This window comes from Pseudopipra pipra, chromosome Z (genome assembly GCF_036250125.1).
Source record: "Pseudopipra pipra isolate bDixPip1 chromosome Z, bDixPip1.hap1, whole genome shotgun sequence".
NCBI classification, from domain to species: Eukaryota; Metazoa; Chordata; class Aves; order Passeriformes; family Pipridae; genus Pseudopipra; species Pseudopipra pipra.
The window spans coordinates 33,950,576-33,976,250 of record NC_087581.1 but is presented as its reverse complement, the minus strand read 5'-3'; the positions used below and the strand labels follow the sequence as shown (position 1 = coordinate 33,976,250).

Sequence of the window (25,675 nt, the reverse complement as noted above, 5' to 3'; positions counted from 1 at the left end):
TATGATTTGCAGGCAATCATTCCCTCACTCCCACAGGCCATTACACATGGCTCTACGAAATTAAAATAGTAATGTACTTCATTCTCCTTTCTGATTTTACCCACACCAAGTTACTTTCAACTTCATTACCCAGCCCAGTCAAAATTGGTTGCTCCAGGTATTGCAACAATTACTTGAACCCAGAGGGAGCAGTGGACTGTATCTGGCAATAAGCACAACACTTAAAACTGGCAAACGTTTCTTCATTTGTGAAAATGTTAGATACTTTTAAAGGCAGAACGGTTAACTAAGATAAAGACCTGCCTTTGCAAGTTATTATTTTCCTAAGTCTTCCTGCTTCATCACCTCTATTTTACACCCCCCATGATCTATATAAAGCAGTAAATATTCTTTCTTTACATGGATTTTATAACAAAAAACAAAGGACACTGTTAAAGCTTCATGCCCACTGCTAGCAGTGAACTTTAAAGACTTGTGAATAAGTACTAATACTTCTATACAAATAAAAGCATTCTAAAAGTCAACCAAGAGAGATTACCTACTCCACCCCATAGCTGATACAAATATGCCCTGCAGTAAAAGAGGAAGTCTCATCTTTAAATGACACATTAACACTAGTCCTTTCTTTTTAGCCAAACTTTTCTGCACACACCCCTCTCATCTCTGCTTATCAATTCCTCCAAAAACTGATAAGCAATCAAGGTCCTAGTTAGAATTGCTTGCCTTGGGTTCCCAAGGAATCTGCAGCAAGTCAAGTCTTCCCCTTTGCCTCTACTCTCAAACTATTTTAGACTTCTACACTGTTTAGACTTGCGCTGGTCAACAGTCGGCTGAACGTGAGCCAGCAGTGTGCCCAGGTGGCCAAGAAGGCCAATGGCATCCTGGCTTGTATCAGAAAGAGTGTGGCCAGCAGGACCAGGGAAGTGATTGTTGTCCTGTACTCAGCACTGGGGATGTTGCACCTTGAATCCTGTGTTAAGTCCTGGGCTCAGAGAAGGGCCATGAAGCCAGTGAAGGGTCTGGAGCACTATGAGGAGTGGCTGAGGGAGCTGGGGTTGTTAAGCCTGGAGAAAAGGAGACTCAGGGGTGACCTTGCCACTCTCTAAAACTACCTTAAAGGAGGTTGTGGCAAGGTGGGGGTCTGCCTCATCACTTGTTTTACACTGATACGCAGCCAGCATAGGGCACACACAAAAAAATGCAGGTAACAGTGAAATTAAGCACATTTCTATCATTTCCTTGGGTATCTAATTGAGATAATACTGCTTAAAGAACCGAGAAACTACGATATTATTAGTATTTATGGTCTATCTTAAAATCTGCAGTACAGCAGGGAGACTGGGAATCCTAGTATGTTCTTTTACAAAGTACAACAGATTTCCACCTTGATAGCCCTGCCAACTCACATAGTCCCTAAATTCAGTTCACCTCTAACAAACGTGTGTTCTTGAAAATGTGTTTTAAATACCTTTATGTCAGTTGAAATGTTTAGGCATGTATTTAAATGCCCCTCTCATATGGGACACGTAAAGTGCCATCTCAGTGATTTCATAAACAACACTAGCATTACATGTCTGTATAAATGTAATAGTGAAGCAGCATCTCTTTTAATTTTCAACTTTGCTTAGAGGCTCTTTTTAACATACTTGCATGCGTACACTTCCAAATCCACCCCCCAACATTACTTTGTGAGAAAAAAATTGACTGACTGTGTCCGAGGTACAGTAGACTGAGGAGGAGAACAGCAAAAACCTGTCAACAAACTTAATTTCTGAATACTGTTTCATCACTGGAGGAAATACATTGAGTAAATTCAGTACTCAATGTACTCAATACATTGAGTAAATTCAGAAATCAGCACAAAGTAGTTCATAATCTGAACTACATCCAGGCACTGAAATATCCAGGCACAGAAGAATATACTACAGTGAATTCTGTTCCAGAAAATCCAATTGTCTTATTAAGGTACTTCACATATTAGGTTTAAATAAGTTCTTGAATATCCTGATTACAACAAAACCGAACAAGAAAAGAAATGTACAGAAGAAGCTTTCCACTTGACTTCTCAAAGATGCATGTCATCACAGCATATCTAACACACTTCAAAAAAAAAGCAGGGAATGCTTCTTCCATGAGTATACAGAATGCCTAACATGATTATTACTTGTAGAGGAGTATTTAATACTGTACAACTCACCACTGGAACCCAACTTTGTAATTGTGTCTGTAAATATGACTCATCATTAGGGCAAAATAACTTGGAGCTATTTCGAACACATAGAAAGCACTTGAATATTGAGAATCATGCAAAGCCAAGACCATCCTCCTTCATTTAAAAAACAGACGCACCAGTTCAGACTGTCAAAGCCACCATTTACCACATCAGTCTGCCAAAAGCAGTCTGCCTCTGTGCTTTTTGCATGTAGCATGAACAGTTGCCTTCACGTCCTCTAGAGAACAAAAAGATGCGTAGCTGGCTGAAAGCCTAATTACTTTCCAAAACATACATTAAGAGAACCACCAAGACATATGGTACATAATGTGAACATATGTGACTATTCATCCTCATTCATTTTCATAACAGATAAGTGAATCTGGTAAGAAATTATTCCTATGCATTCCTAGGAAGAATTAGTTCCAAAACCTGAAACAGTCACAGGTAATTATTAGCCAATCTAGTTCAGATGACCGTGATAAATTCGGAGACTTCTTGTACAGTAGGATCTAGGTAGCCATAGAAAAAAAAGAAAACCCATGGTCTATAAAACTTCTGACCACTGTGACTACAGTAACTTAACATGTCCTCTCAGAGCGAGGTTAACAACCTCTGTTTAATAATCTATCAAACAGCACATCCCTGTTTCTGGAGAATGATAATCTTCCTCTTTTAAGTCACCAGTGACCTCTAAAGAGCAATACAGCATTTCAAACATACCACAGATTATTTAACATATTTTCTTCTTCCCATGAGATACCCATTCAAATAATAACAAAAAACTCTTCTGCATCTTAATCTGATGCTGCTGAGAGGTATTATAGATGCATTCAATTCCTCAGCTAGAACAGCAACTAGGAGATAAAATAAGTCTGGCCCATTAAGACTGAATATTAAGTTATCTTGTGCTGCAAGCTAAACCCAAGTATTTGTTATTTGTATGTTACAAAGGCTTTTAAATACACAAGAAAATCTTTCCTCTGCATACCTCATGTAACTCATTTTTTTGGTAGCAGGATCTCAGGCATCACAGTTTTATACATAAAGAATCTCAAAGGTGAAACAGATTTTCTCAAGCCCCTCATCGTGCCCCCACTGTAAAAAAAACTAAGTTCAATAATGGCAACTAAGCATACAAAGATACCGACAGATATGCAATCTGTGGGTTCATATTCTATTTGAGCATAGATCAAATCACTGAAAAGAGAAACGCTTTATAATCCCAGTATGGTGATGACTGCTCAGTCCTAACTAAGAAAATAGCAACTGGTGGACATTTTTAGAGATAAAATAAATGAATGCCTGATATCTCCCAATTAATTGTATTTTCTTGATGTTTACATTAACCTCACACTTTATTCAGAGCTTTATGCTGAATTCGGGGGCCCCTGGTGGTCTAGTGGTTAGGTTGCAGCACTCTCACCGCTGCGACCCGGGTTCAATTCCCAGCCAGGGAAAAACTCCCCCGGGCAGATGGAGCTCATCAGCCCTGTAAGGCCATCCATCAGGCCTTTAGAGAAGGTCACTCTAAACAAACCTACGTCCTGAAGATCTCACTGCCACTGTCCAAGCTTGTCTGGCCCCGGCAGATGAACCTAAGGATTAAAGGGTGGGCTCAGTTCAGCGCACACTGTGTCTCACCTAAAAAATCCACTGCGCAGGCTCGAATGGTAAAGACCTTTCCCAAATCTTCGTTCGTGAAGACTGGCCATACATGCTGAATTCAATGCTTCAAAGGCAACTTTAAGACTTCTTTTAAACAGAACACTTCTTGCTTTATTAAAAAGTCACTATAAGTGTTAATCCATATCCACCCCACTCCCAATAAAAGAGTCAAAACAGTAGCAAAAAAGTGTCATTCTGGTAATTTAACCCCCCTAAAAAATCTGTTTAATATGCTGTGTTGAACTCTGAAGAAATTACTTTACAAAAACACATTAATTCCTATAGTCACTGCAGGGAAAAGACAGGCCTAGTTCCTACTAACCCAATTTCCTTCTACCAGCACTGCTATTTGGCAGCTTTATAGCTTAGGCTCTCTGGTTTTACTGTTAAACTCTGCTCCCCAGAGGAACACTGAGGACTAAGTAAATACTAAGGCATGAAATTTAGTCCGATGAGCCCAGGGACTGGCTTCTCATCTAGACAAAGGCCCAAACACCTTTTTTCTGACAATCCTGACTCCAACTGTCTCTATGTACTTGCTTTTTTTGCAAGAAAAAACTTTGTCTTTAAAAGTAGTGTAAACTAAGAACAGAAATACTGATTCTTGATCACAATTTTATAATTATTGCAGATTTTCACTAAAAGGGTGCAATTAGCACTGTCTGAAAATATTTTGTGTTTAAGTTTATATTTTAAACATATTTGGATTTATTTCTAGTTTTACTAGAAAATCAATTGACCTGGTAAAGTACTGAGATACTTAGTAAAATATTTCCATCTCCAGCCATTGGTACATATTCACTAACTTTATCCAGTTCACCACATTCAATAAAACCCCCATATTTTGTCCAGCAAAGCATTTTAAGGCCGTGTTTCTATGAAGGTAGCTTGTTTGCACAAAAGAAGTCAATTTTTGATGTGCTGCTGGATTTTATAATCGCTGTTAGTACATAAAAGTAAATTTATATTTTGTTTTCCAGAGATTTTATTTGGTGTTTTAGCAGGGCAACAGGCAAATGTTTATAACGTAGTTTAGAACTGATCCTTACCCCGCTGTAATTCAACACATATAAAACTTTCATAAATGCCTTTTATTGTAACGCAATTAAATATGCTTTTCTCCAGAACCTCTGGTCCTGAACCCTGGTCCCACTGAATGAAGCAATTACATAAACCGCAAAGATCTTCTTTCTGGATACTGTGGAAGCCCCTGCTTCATTAATACCTCATTACTCTACATCTGTTCCCTTGACATACTCTGACATATCCCTGCGGAATTCCCCTGGTGCTCTCCACTGGACAACCAAATAGTTAGAAAACAATCTAAAACATCCATTTACACTCTTGTGATGATGAGGGGTATTATCTTCAGTTTCTGCTTTCATTCTTTAGCAGTAAAGATGTCAAGATGGAAAATACCTATTAAATCTGCATACACGGTTAGATACCTTGAGAACTGTGTTCAAAAGTGGTGTTTGAGTTTTTTATTTTTCTAGTTTAAGAGAAGAACTTGACATATGAAGTACGTCATAATCTCACTGACAATGACTTTGTAACACAGCACCAGAGATGGATTTCTATACCCCAGTCCAATGAGTGCAGACTGGCTTTTGTCCTTGTACCACCTGGCTTAACTTCCACTGGGGTCCACGTGGTATTTCTGCGTCCACAAGATATGATTATTACTTTTTATGGTTTTTCAGTCCTGAAGGACCAGAATGACTATGCTATTGTATGGAAGGTAAAGATTCGATGTGTATGCTAGCAAATGGAAATGTTTGAGTGATGGTACAGAGTGGGAAGACTGCACTAGGCAGAAGCAGCCAATTTCAGCACAGCACACATTCACATCACTTGACTGGAAACTTCAGGTAAACTCTCCACAGACAGGTTTGTTAGAGGAGGAACTGGCTTGCTTGCTTCAAAAAGACTGAGGAAGTTAACTAATATAATCACAGTGTGAACATGCAGGAAAAAGGACCTGAGAGCAAAGCCCAGAGAGAACCTTGAAGATGCATCACAAGATCAGAACATAGCCCCTGCACATTATCCATGGTAGATGCATGTGTTCTGCATCAGACTTTCAGTTTATAAACAGAAAACTCTTCAAGCCCTGTTTCCACAATCTTCCCACTCAAACCCCATGCTACACTTATTTCCTAATAGAAGGTGTTTGGTGGCAGTGATTTTACCAGCATCACAGAGGAACTTCAGAGCAGGTAAGCCCCACATATGTTGGGTGACAGTCACAAACCAAAATCAGGACTCAGATCACTGTCCCAGATGCTTGTAATTAACCTCTACAGCAATATAAAATGATTGTATTAACAGAATTATTTTATGAACTTCTAAAGAGTTTAACACACTTCCACTTGTAGCAAAAACAGCTTTCATTGGCATAAAATTGTGAAAGGAACACTTATTTCCCTGGATCCAGTTTAACTACTTGATTTTTTTTTCTTTTACTGCTGTTCAAAATTTTCAAAGATCAGCTTTCGTATTAACCATAAAAGTATTGTAATTCTAAATTTTCTGAAAGATGCAATTACAAGCACTTTATTTTCCTTAATGATTAAGTGGGGGCTTATTTCATGCCCTTTTTCCAAAACCACATCAAAAGTAACTGCATGATTTCAGCAGTGTAAGTGTAATAGGTCAGGGAGCTGAAACACTTAAGAGACAGAATAAAATAGCAAGTCTTAGCAAAGTGTAGATGTTGTTTCTCCATGGAGTCCCATCATTGTTCAGACCTGCTATTCACCTACAATTGGTTACACACAACAGGTGGGTAACAGGCAGGAATAGTAGTCTGCAAGGCAGATAAAGACAAAGGTCACCTTCTGTTTGTTCTTCTGATTTTTAGAAGAGGCACTTTGAGAGTGAACATTTAAAAAAAAGGTATTCACACGTTCAGTTCAAGTTAGTGAAGCTGGGTGACCGTGGTGGCACTAGGTTGATGGTTGGACTTGATGATTCTAGATGTCCCTCACAGGAAGCTTAGTTAATTATGATACATTCATACATGCCATTGCTACCTGATACCAATAACTAATTAGGATAAACAAATGAGGGAGTAAGGGAGGGAAGGAGGTGTAATACTTTTGAAAAGTGAAGAAAAGCCAGTAACAACTTACCTCATGAATGAGAGCGACCAACATTTGCTGGAAACTGCGCCCTCTGCTAGCCAGAAATCTATTAATAGGCTTGCCATCTTTGCCCATATGGACTGGAAGGTCATAACACAGCAACATGCCAGCTTAAAGTGGGAGGGAAGGGGAAAAGAAAGGTCAATGCCAATACTTGGCTAATAGTTCAGAAGTCTTGCAAAAGTCAGAGGAGAATCCAAAGCAAAGTTAACTTAATAAAGCCAACAATTCAAAAGCACATGCAAGCATATCCAAGTGGCATAAGACATCATTGTTCTAAAACTGATTCACCTTCAGATTCAGATAAATCTTTGGGTCAAAGCATGAATACCTGTCTAACTTCAAGAAAGTCATAGCTTACCTGCAAGGCCTGGTGTCATGCCTGGTTGCCTGTTCCTCTCATACATTTTCAGCAAGAAGTTTGGAACACCTGCCACTGTCTTCCCCTGGTCTGAGCATGTCGTCCCTCCTCTCAAGGCAGAATGATACACACCACGGGGCATGTTGGTCATCTCCTGTTTCACCAGTGATGTTGCAAACTCTTCAAATGCTTGATGAAGTGCAGTGCAATGAAGAGAAAGGCAAGAGACTGTCAGAGCCTGATGATTGAGAGACATAACTAACCCTGGAAAATCCACAATGAAACCAGTGCTTCTTTCCCACTTCAACTTTATAGTGGAGCAGCAGTCTAAATTTGATGTTCTAGCAAGCATACCTACATCCAGGGATTTTTTTCCTCCGCCTGTAATTCCAATGAAGTGGGGATATAGCAATGCTGAAAATCAAGGGAGGCTGCTGAAAATAAGAAACGTGAGGAATTCCAGTAAAAAACTACTTTATTCAAAGCTGACCTAGGTATTTTCAAGGCTGGGAAGGAAAACAGCTCTAACTATTCCATGAGCTCTTGACTGCATTCTTTTACTGATACACCAGTAACAGCACCACATGCTGACAGAAGGACAGCGAAAAATAGAACTGATGTTGAGCAACACAGTGAAAAACACTGTCTCTAAAAACAGGTTGTTCCTAAAGAGACTTAGAAGAAGCACAATGCAAAGAGGGTAGATGCAGAAAGAGTGTGTATATGCAAATAGGGGGTATAGATAGAAGTATGACCTCAATTTCTTTTAATATAACAGTACAAATTTTTATTAGGTTTTGTGCTTTCAAGCTATGCATTTTATAGCCTAACCAGGTTTAAAATTATACGGAATTAATATCAAGTTATTGTCCATTTGCAATATCAATCTGAAGCAGCCTCTAGAGGTACACATTGGGAAAAACGGGTCATATTTCTGTATGTACATAGATATGACTGCATGGTGTTTGTTACCACATCACAACGGAGACCCCAGCCCCCTAGTGGTCTAGTGGTTAGGATGCGGCGCTCTCACCGCCGTGGCCTGGGTTCCATTCCCGGTCAGGGAACTCCTCCGGGCAGATGGAGCTCGTCAGCCCTGTAAGACCATCCATCTAAGAGAAGGTCACTCTAAACAAACCTACGTCCTGAAGATCTCACTGCCACTGTCCAAGCTTGTCTGGCCCCGGCAGATGAACCTCAGGATTAAAGGGTGGGCTCAGTTCAGCGCACACTGTGTCTCACCTAAAAAATCCACTGCGCAGGCTCGAAGGGTAAAGACCTTTCCCAAATCTTCGTTCGTGAAGACTGGCCATGACAACTGAGACCCAACACTGTACCAGCATATCTTGCAAACATGATAAGGCTCTTAGTGCTTTCACTACACAAATGAGTTTTAAGGGGATTTATAAGAACTGTTACACATTAGGCTTGAAACTTTGGCCAATTTCATAAATCCCATGCAGTCCTGCTTTGCCTAGGAACTAGAAGCATTCATTCATCCTTTCCAAGCTCAAGAAACATCCATGTCATCTTGGAATAAAACAGTTGTATACTTAAACTTTCTCAAACTTCGTATCTTCAGCAAGTTCCCTTGATTTTCAGCAATGTTCTTTCCCATTTGAACTCCATAGTGGAGTTGCAGTCTCAATCCAATACGTTTTTGTAGCCTGTCAGGAAGGGCATCTCATCTGGGGATCCTTTTTCTCCACCTATAATGCCAATACTCTTCAAACAAAACCTGCATATGAATTTAGCAATTTTCACTACAGTGATAATAGACAGAAACTCTTTGTACTCAATCCTTTATTGGAAGAGTATATACTTATTGACATGAAAAAACTACCCACCCACCTGTCTGTGATTTTCATAAAAAAACTTTTTTGTTTAGGGTAGCTACAATAGAAAAGAAATTCACTGAAAGTGGAAGTTATTTCTCTGCTGGAAACCATTCATATTGACAGAGACAACATAGTACAGGTAGTAGTATGTCATTGCTGTCATATTACTGCATTTGCTGATTATGCCAAAGGACTTAATATTTCCAAGCCATTCAAAAGCAATTCTTCAGGCAAGATACAACCCAAAGCTCTAGACCGGCAGGTAAAACTCAAACTACAAAATCTGGATATGTGTAGTGAAACAACTGGATGTGCAGCAAATGCAAGAATATTTTAATGCTTGAAATCAATCTGAAGGTAAAAAAAGACAACAAACATCACAGCAACAAAATTATTATTATTATTATTAGTAGTAGTAGTAGTAGTAAAATCTCGTTACTACTACTAGTAACAACAACAACAATAATAATATCAAATTTATAGTCCTTTATATGGGATTATTTTTAATTCTCTGACTACCAGGTTTGAGACACGTCTCAGGCATCCAGAATGAAAAACTACTAAAGTAAAAAAATTAAGGCTGTTATAACCCTTCTGATATCCTGTGCACTCCAATGCTTCAAAACAATATGAAAACTGAAATCAGTTTTAAAGGAGTTTGAGAGAAAATGCTATCTAAAACTCCACTTTCCAACATTTCATATAAGCAGACAGCTATAGTAAACTGGAACTGCAGCATGTTCCAACTGTCATATAAAAATCTACTTTTAGTTTGCCTCTAATTTTTCCTCAGCTCTGTTGCAGAAATAGTCCCTATAGATTTGTTTGCAAGCTTAGACATCTTCCACCCACACAGCTGAAGAAGGCACTTGGAAAAATCCCACAATTCAGTAATAAGGCACCAAGCCCACCTTTCAGTTGGAACTTTTTAACTGCAGTTGTCATAGCATTAATTGTTCAGCTCTTCATAAAGAAACATGCAGAGTCTGAAAAAAGCCTAAAGATTCTTCTCCTCCTGCAAGGATTAAAGGAGAGGGAGGCAACAGAAATAAGCAGGAATTCAAAGTTTAAAGAATCAATACAGAAAAGCAAAGAGGGAGCTCTCACAAGCAGCAAGCTAAACTTCCTTTAGAAGTTTCAGCTGATTTGATGTGCACTAAGAAGGACTTCAGGGAAAACTCAGAAACAGAGTTTGTTTTCTTAAAAAGCAGCTCAGTCCTACTCCTAAGCAGTAAGAAAGTACTGAACTAATCTCAATAATGTGTAACAGCAGGATTCCAGCAGATGAGATGACACAGATTCAGCTCTCATGGAACAGAGACTTCGTGGCTCTCAGGCCTGTCTTGGACAATGTCTCATGAATCCAGTTTCATACTCTTTCACTGGAGCAATTAAATCACAACAATCACTCCTGCCAGTCACTAAAGCTTTTGCTCAACTTTTGTTCTGCTCTCTGTGTTAACTATCAGCATTAGAAGACACCTCTTAAGGAGAAATTATTCCCTGAATGTCTGGATTCAAGTATATTTTGATACCAGTCTGTGGTAGCTGCATCTTTGTATTCATTCGGTTCACTTTAAAATCCATTTTGGCATCCCATCTTCCTAGGAAGTTGGCTACCTCAGCACTCATTGCTCAGCTTGCATTTTCTGTCAAGATAAATCACTCTCCTTCATTGAAGTAAGTTATATCACTCTTCCCCACAAAGCTTCCAGGATTTAGTAGTTAGACTCTCCAGGTGAGGCTGCACATACTCCAGACGCCAATGCATGCAGAGTTTGATGAATGGATCTTTTTAGGAGTCCCCACTGGGGGAAAATACTACAAAACACTACTACTATCTCATGGCAATGTTTATAGGCTGCAATCACACATCAAGATCCCAGGCATTCTACTAAGAATTAAAGAACAATGCCTATGTCCCAGCACAACATCTCAAACTTGTAACTGGAAGTGAAAGTACTTTCAGCATTTCTGAAAGTAATCAAGTGAATAGCAAAACTCTCAAATACTGAAGGTGATTCAACTGCACAGGTTTCAGGACAAGTGCATCAACCAGCCATCTGTTGATGCATACTTCAATATCAGTATGCATCCCTACAATTAGGATTTAGGTATAGCACTAACATTTCATCAATTAAGCAGATTTTGTAAACAGCATTGTTTTCATGTCATTAATACTCTGTTTAAAAAACACTTTTTTACTTCAGTCTGTGCTGGGCTAAAATACAGAGCTGCCTTTTAAAACATCTGCTCATTCCTCTCTGTTGAAGTCACGGGTACTTGAAGTAAATAATATGAAACTGGCTTTCCCCATAGGACAGATAAGAGTTTTTTAATTGTAAGCATTTTTCCCCATCATCAGAACCTCTGACACACCATCTTCCTAAAAATGGGTTAGGGGCTTTATTTTCCTCTGAACTTTTACATTTTTTTCTGTCATTTGTTAAGAAACAAACAAATAAAAAGGCAGCACTTTAACATGACACTTCATTATAAAAGAGTCACATGTCTGTACAGTTACTGTGATTATATATCTGCAAAGTAACCTCAAATACTGGATATATTATACCTCCTAAAACAGAAGCTGGTGTTAGAGACAACAGCTTGATATATGAAGAACCTGGAACAAAAAGATTTGGCTCCTGCTCCTCTTCATCTTCATTCATGTCTGTTTCCTTCAGCAAGTAGCCTTCTGGTCGTGCCTGCAGGATTTAACAAAAACTAAATGTCAGCACAAAGATTCCAAATCCTCATTACCATTCATGATTCCAAGAGTCAAAAATACCAGCTAAATATGAAAAGTTCCCCATTTCATTAATTTAACTCCATTTTACTAATTTGAAGCTGACTGAATAAAAGCTTCTACCTTACTGAAAGGCAACAGCAGTGGATAAAAATCACAGGGTATGTAAATCCACATCAGTAATAGTAAAATTTATCTTGGCACTTACAGATTGAACTAAAATTCATAAAATTTTATTTCATTCTGATTCTTCTTCAATTTAACAATGTTTAATACTGGCACTTCAATATACATAGAACATTTTTGCTAGATGTTATTTTTACATACTAGCTTTTAGAATCTGAAAAACTGCAACATATTTACACTGCTTTCAGTTAAAGCATACTTACTCATTGTCTAATGAGTGTAAAGTAAAATACCAACAATACAGAACTATGTACTACTGTGAAAGATTTAGTATTGCAGCAGTGTTTAGACATTTCCCTCATTCTATCTCATGGTCGTCTATGTAAAATATAATTTCATTTGTAAGGTTTATGCTGAAATCTTCTAATGGATTTATATAAATTATTCTTTTTAATTTTAAAATTGTTTATTGCAATCTTTTCATAACAGCCAGTTGCAATATGCAAATGATGCCTATCTTGTAAATAAAACCTTACAGAAGTATATACTATGCCATAAAGTACCAATGTACTACTGAGTACTGCCTAGTCTCTTGTACAACATTACTTTAAAGAAAAGTCACATAGATGACCTTATGCTCATCTCCTTGTACTCCTTCATTTTGTAAGGTTACTGAGTCAACTGACCAGAAGTTTCAGAGTTTAACAGCAGTCTACATACTTAAACAGCTTTCAAATAAATACCTCAATTCCTTTCTGACTTATTGACAAAAAAGCAAAATGTTATACAGTAAAAGTTCAGAACAAAAACACATGAAAACTTTTCAGCTTAATTCCAAAAACAGCACCCATTTTTCAAATTGACTTACCCATCTCAGGAACAAAAGCACTAAGTGTAAGTATACTGCAATGGATGAAGCACCAATCACAAGATCTGCTTAGTTAAGCATTAATAGAAGACCATAAAATCCCCAAAACCTGATGATTTAACTAACAAAATAACTGCTAAGCCCTCATTGAGCTTCATTTGTGCCTCTTCCTGCTCATCAAGACAATACTATCTCATTTCACGAGCAGGAGCTTGTATTTCTCCATGAGGTTCTTCTAGTTGTCTGATGGAGAAGGCACATGGCCTTTATATCTCTTTCAAGAGGATATAACCCATGTCAGATGGAGGTGTCAGATGTCCTTACTATTTAAACATACAATATGGTTACCTGTTCAGGAAGATGAAGAATTGTATGTTCTTCAGAGCCAAATGATGACAGTGATTTATAGGCTGAAATGGCTACCAGAGCATCCTAGAAAATTAATAATAAGAAAAAGAAGATCAGAAACACAGCATATGCTATTGCTACCTACTGGAAACCCCACATACAAAGAGCTTATCAAGTAACTACTGATAAAAAACCCCATAACAATGTTTTTCTGAAGCACACTCTCAATTGCTTACTTTATATATACACAATGCAAAGTAGGAAGACCAATTATCTAGGCTTCATAGCAAGCATTCTGAGGGTATTTCAGGTAGAAATATACAAGCTGCATTTAAACTAAAACACACTAGTTCCACCAGCCCCACGGTGGTTTATAGTCAAACATTCCCACTGCACTACAATACTCTACAAAAGAATTGAGTTAGTTGTCACAGCAGCATCTTTGTCAAGAATGCTTCACCATGTTGAGGCTGAAATCTTCCAGGGGAAGTCAAACTAGTTTGTGTTATAATTCTCCTTGGCAGATGTTAGGATCATCTTTCATGTGCAGTACACTGCTTCAAAAACAGTGTTAAATAGCCAGCAACAAGCAGAAAACCCTATTCGGAAATGAGATTACTGACACTGTCTTGACAGAAAAGTACAAAACTTAATGTCCAGTTGCTGACATCAGAAATCAGCCTTTTCAGTTGTATCACCTACCTTGTTCTGTGTGTTGTTCCAGAGGAAGCTGATAACTTGGGCTTTGAATGTCTAAAAAAGAAAACAAAATATGCATTTATGTTTTCTTTAGCTAAATAAGCAGTTGAAATAGGGGCAGTTACCTGAAACAAACTGCTGCCACATGAACATGCATTGAGCTATAAAAAAGGGTACAGGTTTGAACTCCAGACATGTTCACCTGTCCTCACATTCTGGGAGATTAACCTTGTACTGGAATTCCTTACATATTTCCCAGGACTCACTAATGCAAGCAAAAATTGTGAAAATGTATGGAATGTGCATTATGATAAATTAAAAACAAGCAGGCTCATTTAAAAGCTATATACAAAGATATAATAAAAGACTCACCTTAGTCCATGAGTACATACCTCAAATTCATTTGTATTCACTGTTAATGACGGAACCAGGGCAAACAATTCATTTAGAGCTTTTAAAATGAGGGGTCTTGTATCACAACTCAGCTTTGGCGACAGCGCACTCCATGTAGAACGGATGCAAACAACCTGAAAGGAAAGTGGGAGACACCATTACTAACAGCAATCCCAACTCGACTTAAAATGTCTTTCCAGTGCTTGTCCTCACTCTTCCTACTTGGAGAACAGGAATATAGTTCATAAACATAAAAATAGCATGCATTTTAAAAATTCACTTGTTTATCAATTGACATAATGCAGTAAATACTGTATAATACTTCACCAGAGAAAGCACCTCTCAGTAGGAATATGCAATATTATGTGTTATGCAAAGTTATATGTTAGCAATATGCAAAGCTGTAGTAGATGTATCTTCACACAACACTACTGCTCTACTTAACTTTGTGAAATTAGCTTAAAAGCAAGCTGTCTCAGAATCCAACAGGAGGAAAGCAGAGGAAGCAACAGAGTAAAATATTTCCCCTGGAAGCCCTCCAAATGAAATTGCTTTAATCTTTAAAAACAGTCAAAGCCAACAAAATTTGCAGAACAAATGAAAAGTGTAAAACTTCAGGAATCCAGAAGTCATTGGAAACTGTCAAACTACAATAAACACTAAACACTAATTCCTAATACTGAACTGATATCTAGCTATTCAGAACAACTTTTATAAAAGGGAAAATAATGAATAGACATTTACACTATATCTACAGCACAGTAGTGCTACATAATCGGTCCTACATAGCTCTTCCTGGGTACAACACAGGCCTCACTCAGCTTATTTTCACCTTTAGAGATCTGCATGGCAGCTCAACAAGCACTCAGTACATTTTGTATTTCTAGGTACTGAAAAAAGTCTGGAAGATGATCAGTCAATGGTACAGTTCTAGCTGTAGAATTGTACAGAATTCACAAAAAGCAGTCAAGTCCCACAGGAATGTTGACTAGACAGCATTATTGGCACTAAAACTTTCTCCTTTTTTCCGTGAGATTTTTTTCAGTTGCCCGTGTTTTCTCTTCGTAAGGAACCATGTATTTTAGTGAAAAATTAAGTAATATCCATGCAGTATTTCATCAAACCTCATGTGGCTATCTGTGGAGGACTTAACTTTTCAGATTTTTGTCACCACACCTAGAATAATTCTGTCTATAATTTATCTGTTGTTACTATCTGTCTTTCAGATTTCATGCTCCACAGCAACAAAAAGAGTACTAAACAGTGAAAATATACAAAACAAATAAACAACCCCCTTCCCAACAAATAAAACCAAAAACCCCAAGAAACTACTTCTCTCTTCACCCCACTCCCATCCACCCCCCAAAACTCAGTCTTTTAAAGGGAAAAACATACTAGAACCGCAAATCAAAACCCTTCTTTTAAACAATCTGAGCAAATGCCATGAAAGTTTCTTTCAGCTGTATGAAATTAAAACAAAGCAACAAAAAACTAAGACATAGAGAAACAGAAATTGATCTATGAAAGGAAATCAAATAAAGATATGTTTATGAAGATATTCCACAAAGGCACTAAGAAGGATAGTATTATTCTGCACTGAAAAAACAGAATGCTTGGCATCCCTGAGTGCAGGTAATTGTCAAATTAAGCAGTCACTTAAGTGCCTGCAAAACACATTTTAGAGTGCAGTTTAAAAAGCTGAATCCATTTCAAGTTGAATCCATTTCAAGAATAGCAAACCCATTAGTGTGTTTCTATGGTAACGATCACTGACAGATAGAAAGACCTCATCTAATAAATTCCAAGTGCAAATGATACCTCTCTTTCCCTCCTTTCAAAACACACTGTTTGCAAGGATAAGAAAAAAGCTCTTCCAGTGTTCAGAAAGATAGACGTACCTATTAGCACTTACTAAACTACCTAGAAATATTAAGTTTGTAATGAGTTAGTTCTCTGGAAAGAGAAAATACACCGTGTATTAATATGTGGAGAAACAAAGTTGTATATTCATGGGGTCCCATCTGATATGGGAATTTAGGAAGACTAACAAATCATTAGCCAGCCAAGAAAGTTTCAATTCATTCTCCAACTTCAGCTAACAGGTAAAAAAAAAGGCCATAAAAAAAATCACCAGCATTCTAACAGAAGTTTCAGATTTATCAGATATGCATACCACACAGATGAAGCTAGTGAAATCTAAAGGAACAACATACATCAAATGCCTTTTATCAACTACATTGAAACAACATATTGGTTTTAGACCATGCGTATTTGGTATGCCAAAAACACTGGCCTTTCATTAAGTCATGCATAATCAATAGTGTTACAAAAATCATGATACCTTATACAGTATTCAACTGACAACTGTTTTCCACACATATCACATAAGCATCATACAAACTAAGTACAGTATCACTGCCATACAGGATCTACTACTTCGCTGACTAAATGGTATTTCAGTGGTTTTGTCGACATCGAAATATTTTCACTACAGAAAAAATTTTAACAATTTTCTTTTCTTTCACAAACAGAAAGGATTTATTTTCTTTACTGCATGTAAAAAGCATTCATACTAATAGCAAAGATTATAGTAAAATTCTACTGATTTGAAATCTCTTGATATATGCCTTTTTTGAGAAGTGGAAGTCCAGCAGAAATTCAATTTTTCTACTGTCTAAAGGAAACAGCTTGAGTTTCCAAACGCTAAACATTTTATTGAAGGGTATAGGCATCACTTAGAAGAGATTTAGTTTTTGTCTTAGTTAAAGTAGTGCAGCTTGGAATACACCACAACTTAAAAAAATTTTGCTGCACACTGATAAAAAGGAGAATTTATAGTATGTCTCACCTGTCCAAACGCTGCTGACAACTAAATACTTGGTCTTGAAGTGATCTCGTATGACTTCAGACATATTTGGGCAATAACCCAAATAAACGTGGTGAATTGATCTGAAGAAGGAAAATGGCCAAACATCATCTGGTGCACAATAAGCACAAAAGCTAGAGGATATTAAAGCCATCACTGAGCACAGAAGTGCAATTTGGCCTGTCATTAACGGCCTTCACCCTCAATTGCTGCAACACTAAAGTTCCTTTAAAAATATACTTTTTTAATGCCTAAAAGCTTACGACTGCACAATTCCTTTCAGAAGGTATTTTCTAGACTTGCAACGTAATAGCAGTCCTACAGAAAAATCCTACCAATGTGAACCAATGGAGTAGAGGGATCAAAAGAGTGGGAGGCTGATACTTCACACACCATAAACAAACACAGTAAACAAAAAAAGGTTATAAAAGCAGTAACAACCTTGACATGATGTCTTTCTGGAGGAATGGGCAACTGTGATAAATATCTTGTGATCAAGTTTATCTGCTAGTCATGAATCCCCAAGGAAAAGCCCTGTAATTCCAGATACACTGCTCAGCTTCACAAAGCTGTCCTCTGAAAATGCAAATCACTCTAGAAAACTAGCAAGATAAGAAAACTTTACAACACTGGTATGCCAATTACTATCTGAAAAAAAAAAGAATCAATGCTAATCAGAAAATGTATGTTCACAGATCTAGACACACTAGTGTCCTACTTTGATAAGTCTGTTTTCATCTTTTTGTTCCTTGTGGTTTTTTTTTCATTCTGCATTTGTTCAGAATAAGATGATATTGCCATCTGGAGACATTACAACCACACAGTGCTTTTGGTACAGTACATTTTGGTTTACATTTGTGTTTTCTTGTTATTCAAAATTTATTTTAAAATAGCAACCTTGCCACTACACTAAGCACTGACTGTTAGATGGGAAAAACCCAAAGCTAAGTTTTACAGATGTCTAGGAAATACAAAGCAGGTTTCAGGTGACCTACTACTCTAAAAGGGTCAGAAATCTTGGGGAAAAAAGTAGGGAACAACAACATTTAAACCAATATGACTGGTGGGGGGGAGAGCAAGCACAATACTAAGCCAGTATTTCCTCTGAGACAAATATCTGTTTGTACCAAATCTCAGCAAGGTTGGTGCACCAAGTCTATCACAGAATCCTACATTCAGACAAATACTTAGGTTGGAATGGACCTCTGCAGGTCACCTAGCTCAGCCTAACTCTCGAAGGAAGGCCAACTGATTAGGTTACGCAGGGACTACTTAATTTGCTTTTTAAGGAGAAATGGTGGCTTTAACAGTTGTAAGATAATAGGTGCAAAAAATATTTGTAACTTCTCTTTGCCCAATCAGAATACTTTCAGAACAAGGAACTGCAACAAAACCCACCTGACCCATCCTGTACTGCAAAGTGTTACACATGCCAGCCAGCTACAGAAATACCTGCAACGTGCAGAAAGCAAAGGGCATACCATCACTTTGCTAAGTGCTACACACTGTGACTGACCAATAAACCTCTACAATGAAAGAAGGTTCACATGGGCAAAGATTATGTGCTCATGAAGCTCAGACAATAACACAGGCTGAGATTGACCATAGCTTTTGCAAAGAAACCAACTCAACACAAAAAAGACCTTTCCTTTAGAATACAGCTATAAACAGTTTGGTGACTCTCAAGCTACAGGCCTGAGCTAGCTTCAACCCACATACTGCTTCCTGGGTACTGGGGATGCTCAGCATCATGACAGTGAGCAGATAATAGAGACCAGCAATGGGAATCACATTGGTATTGTGACTGAACTCTACATCTCAATTGCTATATTTTGCGAAGTGTAACTTATATTTGTATTGTGATTTTGCTATATTTTGTATCGCTCTGCTGAATTAGAAATTCTGTGTAACAACTATCTTCAAATAAGTAAGTTTGATATTATACATTACATCTTTCATGCACAGAATATCTAAAATAACTTCGTCAGAGAGTATTGAACTCTGACACACACTGTGATTACTATAAATTATGCTGCTTGCCCCATGAACTTAGTGGATAAATATGATCTAGAAACAATTTAGAGTAAATAAACCATCTTCTCTTCAAAACACATTTTGCCCAATATGCCAAAACCAGCTGACATGACAAAGTGATCGTGCCACAGAGGCAGAAAGAAGCGCTGCTATTAATCCTGAGGATTAACAGCCAAATCACTCCTCAATGCCATTTTCACAGAAAAATAGTTTGGTCATGATTGTTATGTCTACAGAGTATGTACTCATTCAGATGCAAAGTGCTTACACTGAAATTTCAGCTACAAAATGGAAATTGTTTTTGTGGACTACACGAGCAGCTGTCCAGTTTATGCTAACAGATTTTAAGTACTTGGAGCACAGATTTGCTTAATTTATTTTGCGTCTTCAAAACAGGCCAGTAACATTCCTAGTCAACTTATTTTACTATTTTTCCATCCAGGGAAAAACCCTTACCTATACAGAATTCATCCTGGGAGTCTGGCAGCTCCCTTCAACTGCAGATCTTTACAGGTAAGGAACTGTACCCACATTACTGGCTAAAGAGTTCGGACAGAAGTTATGATGTTAACTATATACAAGACCAATGATATAAAGTAAGTCAAAAAGAGAACAAGGAGTAAATCAGACCTGAGAAAGAGAAACTGGCAGAGACTTGAGCCCAAGAAGTAATGATACTCCGATTGTGTCTCAACACAAACCCACCATTTCAAGAGTACAGTTTTCAAATGTACACTGTTTAAACAACATTCAGCTTTGTAATTCCTTCAAAATGTCAGTCATCATTATTTGTTCTCGCAAACTTTCCAGTTCATTATATTACTCTGATATGCTGGTTTCTTTCTGATCAGTATATCAAATAGATACGGAGTTAGGGAATAAACAGTAAGAAACCACTTCCTCAAAAAGCCTGGAAAGGGGATTTAAATACTATACTTAACAATTTTATTCTTGAATGTTTCTTGGCTGGCACATTGTACTCGATACATTAAATCAATTAGATGCCAGAATAGATAGCCTCATATGAAGTACATTGGCTTCTGTTGAAATCACTGGGGAAAAAAACAAGCTATATGCCAAGAAATAGGAAATGTGGTCTGGCAAGAACTGTGTGTATTTTAATCTTTGATGTGCAAGTCACTGTGCACTATTCATTAAAGACCCTTTCTTATACCTACCAAAAAAATCCCCCAAAAACAGAGGGGTGGGGGGAGCATCTAGCCCTTCTTATAAGTCCTACAAAAGCTAAGCTTACGCTCTTAACGCTATTCACGCAGGATGCAGTTTGTGTAAAGCCGTTACCTTTATACAAAACAATTACTGTAGTCTACAAAATGGAAAACTATTCTTCCATAACAGTCAACCGAAAAATGTTACAGTACATTTTATTATAGCATTGCTTTTATGAAAGAGTCTGAGACACTCAGAACTCAACTGTGACAAAGCCACATGGTGTATATGGTTCCATCATGAACTAAGTCAACACTAAATATATGAAAACATAATTTATTATTCTAGTGCAGAAGCTGACTGAAAATTAGGTGCTCTCTAAAATTCTACATCTAAGCAACCGTACATGGAAAAGCTGAGAGATTAGATCCCTTTCCCTTAAGTCAGTGGCAGAAACAGAAAACTCCAAAACAAAACCAACCTCTATAATTATGTCCTTTCTGCACTGCAAACTGGAGTCTAAATATTAAATAAGGGACAGACTACATTACTTAACCCAAATGGTTACCCAGCTTACCAAACCACAAAAGAATTCTCCGTTAAAGTTTCAGTATAGTTAGGTGGCAGGTCTGGTCTCCCAGAACATTACAATATAATGGGGGAAACAAAGCAAATTGAGGAGGGTCCATAAGAATTTCGACAGGAAAAATTGGTATCAGTCCACAAAGTGATTCTTTCCTTCTTTTCTTTCTTCCATCCCAAGTACCTGGAGTTGTTTTAGTCTTCCAGTTCTCAACAGTGGTACAGTATGTCTATTCTCAAATGAGGCTATTATAGTAAGATGTGACACCTGTCATACACCTAACTCCTGCTTTTTTGCAGGACAAAGTCCAAATATAATCCAGCCTGGGAAAACAGTGTTTCAATACCAAAACCAGTAGTGATATAATCTATGTGACCTTAAGAAGAGTCAAACTCCACACCAAAAGCAAAGCAAACAAAAAATTACCCTTAATAAGTTGTTTCTTAGTAGTCATTGCCTGAAGATTTTTAACTATACTGAATACTAATGCCTATAGACTGCTGATGATTCACTATGTTGTTTCTGAACCACTGAATGTTTTCAAAGGAATAATGTGGTAATGGCTGGATTTTATTGGATTGGCCTCACTCCACTGAAAGTGAATTAGTGGATAAATTTAAAATTGCAGTTTGGCAGAGAAATCAAATATTCTTGCAAGATATAATTAGTCCACTAACTCTGATGGCCTGTGTAGTACGCAGTTTGTCAACAGTGTGATTCGCAGCATGTCTATACTTGCATGATGATGTCTGGGATGTCACTGCGGAAACAAAGAGCCTTGAATCCTAACTCACGGATATCATAGCATCACAGTACAATCTGGGTTGGAAGAGACTTCAGGATATTTCTAGTCCAACTTCCTGCTCAAAGCAGTGCTACTACAAGATCAGATCCAGTTGCTCAGGGTTGTATCCAAAACGAATGTGAAAATCTCCAGGGACAGACATAGCACAGTCTCTCCGGGCAGCATGTTCTAATGCTTACTTGTCCTTTTCATTAGTAAGTAATGAATGTTTTATAGTAAAACAGAAGCCTCGCAGCTGCAAGCGATTTCACTCCCTATCTGGTACACTCTATGAATGAGACCCAGCCGGGCAGGCCAGTAAGGAGACAAAAAAATTACAAGATTTGCATACTTTTTGGCTAATCAGAATTATGTGCCCACAATCTTTCTTTTCAAATCTCAAAGAAAGACGCGTGGAGGGATGTCTTTGAAACAAATTGTGAAGCTCTGAAGGGCTGACCTGCTGTGGTAGAAGTTCACCGTACAGCTTCCCAGGAACTACTAACTTATGTTGGAAGAGAGGAATTAAATTTCTCTGAAGAAAAGGAAATTCTGCAACAATCCAAAGTACTCTTAAAAAAGCCAACTGGGAAAAAAGCCCATGAACCACAAGCAAAACACAAAACATGGGGACAAGCCAATTTAATCTTACCTCAGCCTCACAAAGTGCCTGGAGACCCTGTAGTACTATGGCAGCCGGTGAAGCTTGATCAGGTTTTGTGCATTCATTTAATACCTGGGAAATTGCAGCCAACATGTCTGCTCCATGCTGGTATGGTCTAAAGGAAAAAACACGAAGATAGAAGGCAATATTCCTGTATACACACAAGTTGTAACCTATACACAAAAATTCATTAAGTGCTGGTTTTGTTTATGTGACAATTAAACCAGCCTAAAAGTGGGAGGAAAAAAAACAAACAAGGAGGATATGACAGACAGCTCTAAAGGCTAAGTGACACAAAGAATTAAAGCAGCAGGCACCAAGTTCCAAGTATAAGATCACCAAGTGGTTAAGTTATGGAAGTTTTTGTCCAAGCATGTTGTGTATGCCAAAAGATTATATCATTGAAGAAATGACTAAGAATGAAAATGTGCTATTCTTTGCTGCAGTCTTCTGCAAGTAGTCACTACCGTGTATTGGTGGAGATTTTGGCACCAAAAGCCTTTTGTCCTTCTTACATCAGATAGCTACGTTTTTCCATTTCTTTTTTTTGCTGTAATGCCATTTGTCTTGCCTTCAATTGCCTGCATGGGCCTGCTTGTTAGCCTTTCAGTCTTTTATTATCCATTCAGCTTTTTGGGTTGTGATGGCGGAAGTGTCAAGTGCTGATTCAGCAGTGCCTCATACTATTTCTGTAAGAGTTTGCAGTCAATAGCACCTGGCTAGGTGATTCATATGCATAGAACATTCTGACTTATTCCATTTGCTCTCATTTTCTTCCAAACAATTTCTAAATGCACAAAGAATGTGCATACGTCTGAACTCTAACTATACCACTTACCAGGCAAAAAGAATATTACAAATGCATTGAGATTTCTCTCATGCTTTTCAGCCTTTAAAAATTTCTTGAAAGACGCTGTTTGGCAAAATTGAAGAGGGTTGAAGAGGTAAAGGAAAGGGTATTGTCTTTAATAGCTTGCTTTTCAGTTGATGATTAAAAGATACACGAATCTTCTCAGCTGTTAGTAACTGACCTTCAAGAAGTAAAGTGAAAACTGGAACCCAAGATAGATGACAAAGGGAAAAGATGATATTGTGCACATAAAACCAGAAAGTAAATACTAATGCATTTTTAAAAAATCTTTACAGAAACCGCAAATTATTATCAAGTACTGATATTCATGGATTGTTAGAGCTGGAAAGGTTCAATATATCATCCTGTTAGACTTGCACAATGGTGTTCTGTGGTACCATATCTGAATAAAGACCAGAAATGTGCATATGTTACAAAATGTGCTTTTCAAAAAAACACCCAATCTTTCTCTGAATAGATCAAAAAATACACCATTAGTTGTTTCTTCCATTGTTTCATCTCTCCCTTTTTTCTAATTTGGAAGTGTTATGCCTAAAGTTTCTACCCTAGATCAGTACAGGATACATGTTTTGTTTCAGGATGAAGAACATTTAATTTTCACAGCATGTATATGTGCTTTCTATTAGTCATAATAGAAAACTCCAAACTTACTAGCTGCTCAGATTAAGAGTGGCTGAGTCTGTGTCTCAACTAGGAAAATATTACTATTAATGTCACATATGTAGGTAAAAATTATTATGCAGCTTTTCTGACAAAAAATTGCTTTCCCTTACAAAGACATATGACGGGTAACACTTGCACTTACCTCTGCCTACATATATCTCTTATACAAGCGGCTTTAGCAATCAGCTTTTCCCACTGAGCATCTTTGTCAACAGACACAGATGGCATGTCAGACGTCGCCAAGAACTTCTGCAACTCTGGGTAAATTCGGTCCTAGAAAAGATTCAATCTAAAAATTATTATCATCATACCTTCAAAACGATTTTCAATTGGCAGCACTTCTACATGACTTATAAATACCACTTTTATTGTATAACATATTCTGCTTTTCTTCATTATTGGAATCTAATGCTACAATGAGCTCTACCTGGTTTTTGCAGACCAAATCTATATTGCTATTTAAAAAAAAAAAAAACTGAGAAGGAAATTATTGTTATATAACTTCTGCTGGTTTTGGCTGGGGTAGAGTTAATTTTCTTCACTGTGGCTCCTATGGGGCTGTGTTTTGGATTTGTGCCAAACACAGGGTTGATAATATAAAGATGTTTTAGTTATTGTTGAGCAGGGCTTACACAGAGCCAGGGTCTTTTCTGCTTTTTGTACTGCCAGGCTGGCAAGGAAGTTGGGGGTGCATGGGAAACTGGGAGGAGACAGAGCCGGGATAGGTGACCCCAACCGACCAGAAGGATATCCCAGACCATATGAAATCATGCTCAGTTTATAAAGTGAGGGGAAGAAGAAGGAAGTGAGGAAGTGTTTGGAGTGATGGCGTTTGTCTTCCCAAGTCAGAGTTATATGTGATGGGGCACTGCTCTCCTGGAAATGGCTGAACACCTGCCCACCCATGGGAAGCAGTGAATTAACTTGTTTCACTTCGCTTGTGTGCATGGCTTTTGCTTTCCCTTTTAAACTGTCTTTATCTTAACCCATGAGTTTTCTGGTTCTTACCCTTCTGATTCTCTCCCCAGTCCCGCTGATGGGGGAGTGAGTGAGTGACTGTGTGGTACTTGGCTGCTGGCTGGGGTTAAGCCACAATACTAAGGTCTTGTTCTTACTGAATATTATGAAAAGCAGAAAGCTGCCCTTCAAAAAAATTTTCTTTCTAACTCCAGCCTGAGACCTCATGAAATGAAAGTTTCATGAAAGACATACTACAAAATTTTTCACTAGAACAGAATCAGTATAGGCACCACTTACACCATTTACTTTATAGTCCTGATAATGACATACTAGTATAAGCAATGATCCAAAATTAATTTCCTTCCTTGTTTAGAGGTAATGAAGTTTTTCAACTGGACTTATTATACTGAATAAGTAAAATAACTATATTCACTATGTAATAGTGAATAACTACAAGAATTTTCTAACCTGTCTTTCCCACAGTGACGTCATCAGCCGTGAAGCAATTGCTCTGAGCTTTGGTGTGCTCCCCAGCATGTGTATGGCACGTAGAATCTGAGCTACACAAACCTGAAAGAAATTTTTTAACCAAGTGTCACTGTTATTTTATATGCCCAAGGACAAAGTCTAATCTACAAATAATTATTTTACAACCAAGTACAACAAGGAGGTAAT

General features: G+C 37.8%; 1 protein-coding gene across 4 annotated transcripts in view; it reads right to left on the bottom strand.

Annotated features, from left to right (window-relative positions):
• Positions 1 to 25,675, bottom strand: part of FOCAD (focadhesin) — a 97,280-nt gene that overhangs the window by 34,414 nt on the left and 37,191 nt on the right. For all 4 annotated transcript variants that reach the window (XM_064641564.1, XM_064641563.1, XM_064641566.1 and 1 more), the window contains 9 exons: positions 25,469 to 25,570; positions 24,183 to 24,313; positions 22,495 to 22,621; positions 14,405 to 14,539; positions 14,016 to 14,066; positions 13,314 to 13,397; positions 11,798 to 11,930; positions 7,388 to 7,576; positions 7,015 to 7,136 (listed from right to left, as the gene is read on the bottom strand). In XM_064641564.1, coding sequence (XP_064497634.1) covers positions 7,015 to 7,136; positions 7,388 to 7,576; positions 11,798 to 11,930; positions 13,314 to 13,397; positions 14,016 to 14,066; positions 14,405 to 14,539; positions 22,495 to 22,621; positions 24,183 to 24,313; positions 25,469 to 25,570 — 1,074 coding nt within the window. The remainder of the gene's footprint in view (positions 1 to 7,014; positions 7,137 to 7,387; positions 7,577 to 11,797; positions 11,931 to 13,313; positions 13,398 to 14,015; positions 14,067 to 14,404; positions 14,540 to 22,494; positions 22,622 to 24,182; positions 24,314 to 25,468; positions 25,571 to 25,675) is intronic.